At 35.6% G+C, this 11,605-nt stretch overlaps 1 protein-coding gene across 1 annotated transcript; it reads right to left on the reverse strand.

The window, feature by feature from the left end:
• Nucleotides 1-3,968: 3,968 nt before the first annotated feature.
• LOC111707773 (gamma-interferon-inducible lysosomal thiol reductase) lies at nucleotides 3,969-5,845 on the reverse strand. Its single transcript, XM_023480924.1, has 3 exons — nucleotides 5,735-5,845; nucleotides 5,399-5,487; nucleotides 3,969-4,282 (listed from the first exon to the last, which is right to left on the reverse strand). Exons 1-3 carry the CDS (start codon nucleotides 5,790-5,792, stop codon nucleotides 4,082-4,084), a joined length of 348 nt encoding a protein of 115 aa, XP_023336692.1. The 5' UTR covers nucleotides 5,793-5,845; the 3' UTR covers nucleotides 3,969-4,081.
• Between the last annotated feature and the right edge of the window lie 5,760 nt (nucleotides 5,846-11,605).

An 11,605-nucleotide genomic window follows, 5' to 3' on the forward strand; every position in this document is an offset into this window, starting at 1 on the left:
TTTATTTGATAACTAGAGTTTTAATGTTGATTGTTTGAATTTAAAACCAATACTGCAGCCAATGATGTCGTATAAAAGTGTACAGAGCATACACACTTTACGGATAAATTCCTAATGCCCTATCTTCTACTATTCAACCGTCTTTAAATACCTTGTATTTCATTTTAAACTATTATTGTTAAAGTTCAAATGTCTCTCCATTTAAGAAGTCTCTTCTCCATAAATCAGAAAATCGCAATAGAAAACAATCTCCAGTATTGTTGCCCTGATATATAGTTTAACAGATTCTGTTCTGAATCGGTCCTTTCATCCCTTTTCACGTCAAACTAAAGTAAATTGACGATAAGATTGAAATCGGATACTGTCTGAAGTCTGAAGCGGCCCAAAGTCTTGTCAGTATAAAGTCGAATAAATTTGACCTTCTTCTGTCTTGTTTCCAATATCAGGTCACTTGAAATCCCTTCAAAGGAATTAATTCGAATTTTGATTTTCTCTGTTCCGTATATCTTCGCACCCCCAAAGTCATAGACCTGTATTTCAAACTATGAATTCTGTTAGATCAAATTACAGCTTTAGGTTCCAATGATACAAGGATTAGAAAATTTGAATTTGTGGCAAAGACTTACAGAGCGTCCCATATCATATTAGATTAGCTCTAATCTTTAACGACAAAATAAACCCTTAATACTCGAAAACCTTATCATTTTCCGCAAGAAAATTATTATATAAGCCTTATGTTATTTTTCAAATTGATTTATTCTAATTAAATTTTCTTATTAGTCCCGAAAATCGCAATTTAGACCTGTTGACGGTCTAATATGATGTGGGACACCCTGTAGTTCCAGATTCAACTATTGTCGATGAACAGATGTCGGCTTTATATTCCAATTAACCACATTTTAAAGATGTAAGCAATTGTCTTTTACGGAAGGTTTGAGAAACGACTCCACTGTTCAAATAGATCTCTTTTTTGATCTCTTTTTACTCCAGATCTATACTCCACTTACACTCATCATATTCTGCTCTTGGGTCTCATTCTGGCTCGTCAAAACAGAGTAGGTCAGTTGAACAAATTTAAAATTTCCTTGGATCTTGTTTTAAACTTTTTTAAACCCTGTTTGAAAAGCTAGGATGTAATTCTTGCATGAATGTGGAACATGATTATTTTGGTTCCAATATTATTTTATATGGTTGATATTGTATATTGTGTTATCTAAAATTCTGTGATGGTAATGGACCAAACCTCTGTAGAGTAAAAAAAAAACAACCATTAAAATCGATAAAAAAAATTTTAATTGTTAAGAACCACAAAAAAGATTATAAAACAAAAATTTTGCTGTCAAATGGATTATGAGATGAAAAAAGATAATTTGCGAATATTCACTTAAAAAACATGTGTTTTAAGACAATTATTATTCCTTGAGGTAGTTTCTGTCACAAAGATTATGATGTTATGTTAGCTGTATGAGTATAAAGTGGTGGTGGGGGTCGATCTATTTAACGAACTTTTACGTAAATCTGGGGGAGGGGGGGTCAACCTATATGAAGCATAAAGTCTGACTGCACCAACCTTGTTGCACCAGCTAGTCCTATCCATAGAGCTAGGTACAGTACAAACTGGGACCGGAAAGGTTGACCCGGCTCGGAAATTCAAATGTACTACGGCTGCCCGTGATCTACACAAATCTGTAGTCTTGGGAATTTCATTCAACTCTAACAGACGAAATTCTAGCTTCTCAATGGGTATCACATGTATATTAAAATCATTTAAAAAGAAGATCTCGAAATCTTCATCCATTTCCAATGTTTATTGAGACACCCTGTACCAAAAGTCGTTGAAGAGATAAAACTTCAAATCCCTAAATATCTGTTATACATACTGTTAGATTCTAAGTGAAGTTACAAATGTCAAAGTTGTACACCAGCAGGTTAACACAAAAATATAGGGATTAGAAAATTATAGTTTATGATAAAAATACAAACAAACATCCAGACAAACAGAGATTGATATACTTTTTAAATATACAATTGGGTACAAATATAAAACATTATATCTATATATAAATTTGGCTTGTCTGTCTGTTTGTATCCAATAAACGTCAAAACGGCTTAACCGATCGGGCCCAAATTTTTGTGGGACATCTAGGGACCCCCGGGAAGGTTTATGAATGATTGAAATTTTAAATATTTGTCTCCATCAAAATTCGATCTTCATTAGATTTTTGAAAATTTTGAAAATCCACGAAATTTTTTGTGAAAATCCGCGAATTATTTTTGTTTTGTTTTACGATGTACACAAAGAGAACATGTTCACAATTAATTTAGAAGATGGGCGCTAAGCGCCCTCTAAGGCTAGTACGTTTATAACTATAGTTCTGAACACACGAATAAAACATTATATACGTTTATAACTATAGTTCTGAACATGTGAATAAAATATTATATACGTTTATAACTATAGTTCTGAACACGTGAATAAAATATTATATTCGTTTTTAACTATAGTTCTGAACACGTGAATAAAACATTATATACGTTATTCCTAATGCTATTCACTCATAAATGTAATTTTATTTTATTAATCTAATCACAAGCAATTCTGAGTAAAACATTAGAAACTATCGAACCAAGATAATTGGATTCTTCATTATACATATTGTTTATTAAATACACATTTTGTACACAAAAATTACACTGCTACTCCGCTGAACCAAAACAAACTGAAACCAGTGGATCTTTAACCTATCCACTAGTGCAGACCACGAACTTCAATTTAGATCTAGGCATACCTTATTAATTTAGTCTAAGATAGTAAAATCTGCAAAGAAATTTTATCAATATAAGATTCTGTGTAATCCCAATGCATATCATTCCCTATACGCATACTACAATCGGTTTGATCAGTTTTATGTTCCAAATCACGATCGTATACTTCTTAATAATGCATAATTCTTCATAGTACTATCCATGGTAAATAATACATACCTCAATTACATCAATTGAATGCTAATGACCAATCTATACTAAAATCCAGTGGGACAGATAATATAAGTATAAATACTTAGAATAATGAATGTTGGTATCTGATGGTAAACTGGCACAATGTCGGTTGTCTGGTTGCTTGAAAATTACACTAATAATAATATTCTCTAAGTAATACGTTGACTCACTGCAAATCGTAAACCCAGTCTAAAATTTCGATCAAGTATAGTCATTTTGGAATTATAGAATGGACGTAAGACGACCCTAGAAGTCTGATTTGATTTGAATTAAAAACATGGGCTGTATAGTTTATTTTTAAACAGAATTTTTAAATAGTATAATCTTAGATGAGCTGCAAAGTTAAAAATTGCTTAGAAGTACTGTATTTGCAATTTCTAGTGGCTCAATATTGAAAAAGGAACAAGCCAAAAATTTCAGTGGTACGTCCTTCTTCTTGTTCAAAAAGATTATATCCTAAATAGTTTTAGTTTTCTGTCTGAAAATCGAATGACTTCAAGTGGGAGTTCTTTGTAATAAAAACTTTTGCGACAGAGCCATGTAAAATTTATTTTCTCTATTGTTCATGATCCAGACAGGGGTTATAAGGTACCGTTCTACCTTGTTCATGATCCAGACAGGGGTTATAAGGTACCGTTCTACCTTGTTNTTCTCCATTGTTCATGATCCAGACAGGACTTATAATGTACCGTTCTCCATTGTTCATGATCCAGACAGGACTTATAAGGTACCGTTCTCCATTGTTCATGATCCAGACAGGACTTATAAGGTACCGTTCTCCATTGTTCATGATCCAGACAGGACTTATAAGGTACCGTTCTCCATTGTTCATGATCCAGACAGGACTTATAAGTTACCGTTCTCCCTTATTCATGATCCAGACAGAACTTATAAGGTACCGTTCTCCCTTGTTCATAATCCAGACAGAACTTATAAGGTACCGTTCTCTCTTGTTCATGTTCCAGACAGGACTTATAAGGTACCGTTCTTCCTTGTTCATGATCCAGACAGGGGTTATAAGGTACCGTTCTACCTTGTTCATGATCCAGACAGAACTTTACCGTTCTACCTTCATTTGAAATTAGTTTGAGGGTCCTTTTTTAGAAATGTTTTTAACCTGGTAAGTTTGGCAGATAAGTCCAGTAAGATCCGTGAGAGCTTGATTCTGTAGAGTTTGATTGTGTTGACCGTTGACTACGATCCAAGGAACATAATTATGAGGAGGGTTCAAGGATTCAGTTTTTAATCCGAACTCATGCATTAAACCATTCCCTTCAGCACCCTTAAACAAAATCCTTTAATAAAAGATTTCAAGAAGCTTATTTCAGTCAAAGTAATATTAAAAAGATATTTTACATTGGGTAACTTTTTAAGGTAACTTCCCCAGCTTACATTCTTTAGTTTACTACTTACAAGAGTAGACTTTCCAGCTTTTGGCTATTTTATGAATTAATATAGTACCAAATCTAACTTAAAAGTATCTTCCCTAAGGAATAGCTTCCGAAAAATAAAAATTTATAAGTAACTTCCAAAAAGTTAGTATCCTTAAGTATTTTCTCAAAGGAAACCTCCCAAAAGGTAAGTACATAAAGGTAACCAGCAAAAAGTAACTTTTCGAAATACAACTTTTCAAAGTTAACTTCTCAAAGTTTACCTCCCAAAGGTAGCTTTTTAAAGTTAATTTTCTAAAGTTATTGTCCAAAGGGTAACTTCCCAAATTCAATTTCTTTACATGAATATTCCAAATTTAACTTCCTACAAAGTCTCCTCAAAAATTAAGCATTCCTAAGTTAACATCCTGGCTATAAGATGAGTTTCTGAATGCTATTTTCCAAATTTGTTATATTTTCAAAAGAAAACAATCCTATAAAATATATCGGAAACTTCCAAAAAAGAGACCTTCTCCCCTCCTAAAAGATATCTTCTAAAAAGTAACTTTAAATTATAATCATAAAAAATGTTTTCCTTTCAGATTGAACAATAATCTTCAGACATGCAGTAAAAATACAGAAGGCTTAGAGCATATAACTAAACTAACATCTTACGAAAAGTATGTTGTTAGTGGTGATAAATGATTAATAGTAAAACTCCTAAATAGAAGTTATTTTTTCTCATCAATGAAATTTAATCTATTAATATATACTTTAGGTATCTGGATGTCTGTTTGTTTGTTTGTATACAATAAACGTCAACACTGCTGAACTGATCGGGCCCCAATTTTTTTGTGAAACCTCGCGTGACACCAGGGAAGGTTTATGGATGATCGAATTTTCAAAAATTTGCTTCTAACAAAATTCGATTTTTGAAAATTTTGAAAATCCACGAAATATTTTTTTAATCCACGATTTTGATATAAAATAATTAAAATGAATGTTTACTTGGTTCTTACTTAACTTACCTTTGCGCATTTCTTGACGAGACTGTAATCTAGTGAGCTACTAAGCGCGGCAACACATCCCTTAGCTGAAGCTATTGGGTCATCACTTCCTGGAAATAGAAACTATATTTGTATTTTGGTGCAGTGAGAACCAGAAAACAGTCGTCTTCCTTTCTTAGCTATTTAAAGAATTATGTTATTTGCTACTGAACTATTTAAAAAATTGGTCAGAAAATTTTTCAAAATGTATCTTAGTAATTCTTAGTAAATATGGACAAATAAAGATGAAATTCATTCCACAGTTTTCTGGTCCTCTTTTTAGATATGTACATTGTACATCATAAATAAAAGTCTAACCTTCCATACATGCTAGAACAGGAAGATATTGAGTGCTGTCCATGTTTAGGTGATTCATAATACAAGCCTAGGAAAATAGAAAAACACAGAATTATCAGCAAATACTTGTTGAAAGTAAGGTAAAGATTTTTTTTGATAGCAAGAAAAATAGAATCTCAACAAAAAATTTTATAATATGGTTTGGTTTTATTGATTACTATTTCACATGTAATACTATCAAAAAATAAGTATTTAGATATGGATGTTTTCTATTAATTACTTTTGATATTATACTGTAACAATGGGTGATTTTGTTGATCTTTTACGATCAGCGATTCAAGGATCTTTTTAGATCGATGAGATCATAGCTGGCTAGGGTTCATCACCCCCCCCCCTTTATACCCTTCGGTTGGACTTTTGAATCCTATTTTGAATCCTAACGAATTTATTTGAGTTTGCATGTGAATTCTATAAATAACCCAAGCCAAGCTGAAAGTTCCGTTATTCCAGAGACAAAGGGGCTGGGGGGCTAGCCGGCCAGCTCCTGGGGAACTAGGGTTAAATGAGAGCCCAGGATGGAGCGAAATGAAGGGAAAAGAGTTAGTTGATCGTCAGCTCCCTTAAACTGAGGTTCCCTTGAAGATTCCCCATCACTCTGAAACTACTTCAATTCATAATATTTGATTCGTATAGTATCATTCTTTTTAGTTTTGTATCTTTGTAAATAATAAACTGTAAGAAAAACCGACTCGCTGAATATTAATAATACAAGTGTTTGCATTGATTTATTTTTCTTTCATATATAATATGGTGACAAGTTCAAAAAATTGGAAGCCCAAATAGCAACACTCGTTTTTAATAATATTCGGCGAAATAGTTTTCTAACATTTCTGCGCACCCTAACCGAAAGCTAGAGTACTATCGGTAAGCTTGCGCAGACCGCGGCATTGAAAATAGACGCCAACTCATTCTACAGCACAGTTAACAGTTACTTTTCAAATTGTGATCATTTAACTGAAATTCTGAGGTAAAACATGTTAGAAACACAGACGGACAAAATGTTTTTTAAATTCCAACGTATTTTTCAACCGTACTCCATTCTTGTATTCTAGGATGAAGAACAACGTCCCTGAACAACGGGGCCCTGGGGGTAGACCCGATTGGTTCCTCAGCTGGCTAAAAGAAGTGTTTTTACCGGCATCTCGTGATCCATTAGCATCCCAAATTGAGCAGTTTGAAAATGCAGTAGAGCAAATCCCAAACATTGATGAATCGGTTAGAAAGTCGTTAACCACAACCCTGTCCACGGAGGCGAGAATCATATTGCAGAAAGAGGATGACAAGTCGAAGGTGCAGCAGCTGCTTAAAACTCAAACCCTGGCCATTGATGATGCGGTGTCCCCTATGCCATGGAGCCAGTTAACAGAGTCTGAGGCGAAGATCATCTCCAGAGTTGTGGAGAACATTAAGCAGCAAGATTTCTCTACTAAATCCCTCAAACACTGGTCTATCCACTTCTCTGACCTGTTTGATAAATTTTTTATTTCAAGCAGGGTAGGCCGTATCGCTGTTATTTATAATAGCTGCTCAACCAGCTTAAAACAACGTCTCCTGGCGCTAGATGTCGGTCATGAAGCCCAGAAGGACTCCTACTCTTATCTAAGCTTACTGCAACTTATAACCACAGTAGTTCACAGCCCTGTCTCCAAGGATGAAGCCATGATGAATATTTACAAAGGTTTCCGCCAGGCTAGTTCGGAATCAGTTCAATCTTACCTACAGAAAGTACGTGATACGGCCGAGGAGGCCTATGGCCCCAGTTCAGGTTGGACAATGTCACAAGTGTCTCTCCTGCTTTAGAAGATATGTGAGGGTTTATGTTCCTCAGAATTAGCTTAGCCCAAATAGCAACACTTGTTTTTAATAATATTCGGCGAAATAGTTTTCTAACATTTCGGCGCACCCTAACCGAAAGCTAGAGTACTATCGGTAAGCTTGCGCAGACCGCGGCATTGAAAATAGACGCCAACTCATTCTACAGCACAGTTACCCGTTACTTTTCAAATTGTGAACATTTAACTGATAATTCTGAGGTAAAACGACGTTATTTTTCTTTTGTTTAATAATTTATAAGTTTATGAGTATGGCAAAAATATTTTCATCAAGCTTTAATATTTGTTTCGACAGATTAACGTAGTTAATTTGACGTGAGTTAAGATAACATGTTAGAAGCACAGACGGAGGAAATGTTTTTTTAAATTCCAACGTATTATTCAACCGTACTCCATTCTTATATTCTAGGATGGAGAACAACGTCCCTGAACAACGGGGACCTGGGGGTAGACCTGATTGGTTCCTCAGCTGGCTAAAGGAAGTGTTTTTGCCGGCATCTCGTGATCCATTAGCATCCCAAATTGAGCAGTTTGAAAATGCAGTAGAGCAAATCCCGAACATTGATGAGTCGGTTAAAAAGTCGTTAACCACAACCCTGTCCACGGAGGCGAGAATCATCTTGCAGCATACCAACGGGCGTCGCTATCAGTGAGTATTTTTTCACTAACCATCTGCAAGGTAAAATTAGTGACCTAGTACTGTCGGATTTAAACTCAGCAAATGGGGCTAGTTCAAACTCGACGATGGAGACAGTAGGGCAGTTAGAAGTTAGGATAAGGTTTAATCAAATGTCAACAATCTTTTCAGGTTCAGCTGTTGTTTTGAAAAATTTATCCCTGCCAGTTATTATAGGGGTAAATTTTTTAGAAACTAACAGTCTGAGCCCAGTTTTAGAACCATCAGCAGCGAAGGTTGTACACAGCACTACATCGGAGTATCAGGATTTAATAGCTAATGTCTTAACAGATCCAGACCCCTCATTAGAACACCCAGAAGGTCTTTTGAAAAATCCCCTTCCCCTGTAAAAACCCCCCCCCCCTCAGGACTTTGCTATTGATAATGAAGGTGCACCTGTAATGCTGTTAACATCTAAGAACTTTGTAACAATTCCTAAGAAAACAACCAGGGCAATAGAAGTTAATGTACCAGTAAACCCTGCTTCTTTCATCAATGTACAACCCCTTGATGAGGAGCTGCTTGATGGTGCTCTACCTGTAGTCTACCGTCATAAAACACAGCAAAAAGATAAGTCACTTATTATTGTATATACAAACTTGTCTGATAAAGATGTTATTATTTTGCCCAATCAATTAATAGCCCATGGCTCTATGATTTCTGAGAACAAAACTAAACCTGTTATTAATGTTGTGAATAACAGGGTGAGGGATCCGGCGGTCACGGATAGGATTTGTGCAGAATTAAAGCTAAATGAGAACAAAATTTTGCAAGAAAATGTTACTGTCAAAAATATGGTATATTCAATGATAAATGAAAATCAGGATATTTTTACCACTGAGGACTGTAAAGTAGGTAAAACTACCTGGGAAAAATTTAAAATTGAATTAATACCTAATGCCCGGCCCGTTAACCATAAGAAAATGTCACTGTCAAAAATATGGTATATTCAATGATAAATGAAAATCAGGATATTTTTACCACTGAGGACTGTAAAGTAGGTAAAACTACCTGGGAAAAATTTAAAATTGAATTAATACCTAATGCCCGGCCCGTTAACCAAAGAATGAGACCAAATCCGCCGAATTTAAAAGAGAATCTGCACACGCAACTTGATTTATGGTTAACAAATGAAGTTATAGAACCCAGCTCGTCTCCCTGGTCCTCGCCCTTGGTCCCGGTGACCAAGAAGAGCGGGGAGACACGCTGGGTTTTAGATTTCCGCCGGGTCAATGACCTCACCGTGACCGGCAGCTTCCCCACCCCTAATATTTCTGAAATTTTAAATTCTCTAGGTAAATCCAGGTATTTTTCAACACTTGATGCGTCTCAGGCCTACCATACTATAGAGGTAGAAGAGAGCTCCAGACCAATAACTGCCTTTGCGACAACATTCGGTCTTTACCAGTTCCTGCGTATGCCCTTTGGGTTAACTAACGCAGGAGCTTCTTATTGTAGGTTTGTACAGAGACTGGTAGATGTTTTAGGTGTACCGGGCATAGCCGCGTACCTTGACGATGTCCTTGTGCATAGCGAGGATCTTGATACTCATGTTAATTTATTAAGATTAGTTTTTGATGCACACAAGGAGGCAGGAATCAGACTGAACGCGAGTAAAACACATTTATTTCAGGAAGAAGTTGAATATCTTGGTCATCTGGTCAACGCTGAAGGAGTTAAACTAATCCCATCTTATGTTCAGAAGATTGTTGAATGGCCGCTGCCCCAGACCGGAAAAGAGTTATCAGCATTCCTGGGTTTTACTAATTATTATCGTGATTTTTTACCAGGTTTTGCGAATGTTACGGCTGAACTAAATAGTGTTAAAAATAATAGGTTTATTGTGTGGACTCCAGAAATGACCAGCAATTTTAACACTTTAAAACAGATGTTTGCAGCAGCCCCGTGCAGAGCCACACCAGACTTCTCTCCAACCGCAAAACCTTTTATTTTAACTATAGATTTCTCTAAAACTGCAATTAGTGCAGTTTTATCCCAGGAGCAGAATAATATTGAGAAATTTTTAGGTGTTAAAGGTGTTACGCGTATATTCTGAGCTTTTGAAAATAGTCAAATTCACTAGTGTTTAATGAGACTCACTGTAAACTTGAGTTGGAGCATTCTGATTGGTCTGTTAGAATCAGAATATGTAAGCTCGTCTATTATTGGTTCTCCTTACTGAAAGCTACCTGAGAGATGATAAATCAGACTCATTCTTGAGACGGGCCTTGATTGGATAACATCTTATGTTACATGCCCCGTCACTTGCTTTGTTTTGTCAGATTTATTATTTCAGATATTGTATGCTTGAGTAAGACAGAAACCCTTTTTATCCATTTATCAGGACGCCAGCATATGTAAGTAAGACATTTGTTTCTGCGGCCCTGGTTTAAATTTCCCGCTGTGCAGTAAAAGGAATATGCCCCGTAACTTTCTCATTCTCACATGTTAGATACCGCGATTTCATGACGAGCAGTTTCGTTTATCCTCTTACTTTTGATAATATATTAGTGTTTTTATATACTTAAAATAGTTCATTTTTACTAGATTTGATCAATTATAAGTCTTCGGTTTGGGCCCGGAGCAAGTATTTTATTACCCTATTTCTGAACTCGCATTTTCTCATTGCAAAATTCAGGCACAAGTCTTTGGTTTGGGCCCGGAGCAATCATTATTTTCAGTTTTGCCAGCAATTTCAAAACAGTAATTAATAGGGGATAATTTAATTTATGTTGTATGTTTCTGAACTCGCATTTTCTCAGTGCGGCGCAAGTCTCCGATTTGGTGCATTTCAGAGCAAATCCATTCTAGTAATCAATCTCCTTGTTATTCTCAGTTTTGCCAGTAATTGCAAAACATTGATTTAAAGGAGATTATGTAATTTTATATCATATGTTCTTGAACTCGCATTTTCTCAGTGCGGCACAAGTCCCTGAACCAATTGGTTTGGCACAACTCACATTATAATTTAATCCCTTATCATTCTTATTTTTGCCATAAATTGCAGAATTATTGAACAAAAGGAAGTTAATCATTCTTTTTGTCTTTCTTTTCTTTCCCATTCTAAGACACCAACCACATGACTGAACCCTGATTGGCTCAGGCGGTAATGAAATCGCATACAAGTGTGACGCGTGTCGCAAAACAGAAACAGTCTCTTTTCCTCAGCTACAACGTATTCAGTCACAAGTTTTTATATCCCTGATATTACAAGAAAACTAGAAAATCTTGTTTTCAGTCTCTTCTCCAGAACCCATTATAGTAGTAGTTGGAGTAATTGTATCCTCTTCAGTTCACATTCTACGCTCCGACTGGACTGGACTT

The sequence above is a fragment of the Eurytemora carolleeae genome, unplaced genomic scaffold (genome assembly GCF_000591075.1).
Source record: "Eurytemora carolleeae unplaced genomic scaffold, Eaff_2.0 scaffold823, whole genome shotgun sequence".
NCBI lineage: Eukaryota > Metazoa > Arthropoda > Copepoda > Calanoida > Temoridae > Eurytemora > Eurytemora carolleeae.

What these genes read in the sequence shown, in the direction of transcription:
- LOC111707773 (XM_023480924.1), bottom strand. Translation starts at nt 5,792, where the DNA reads ATGAATCACCTAAACATGGACAGCACTCAATATCTTCCTGTTCTAGCA. An exon ending in TGTTCTAGCATGTATGGAAG is followed by an intron (nt 5,488 to 5,734) that starts GTTAGACTTTTA and finishes TTCTATTTCCAG; the next exon opens with GAAGTGATGACCCAATAGCT. An exon ending in TCGTCAAGAAATGCGCAAAG is followed by an intron (nt 4,283 to 5,398) that starts GTAAGTTAAGTA and finishes ATTTTGTTTAAG; the next exon opens with GGTGCTGAAGGGAATGGTTT.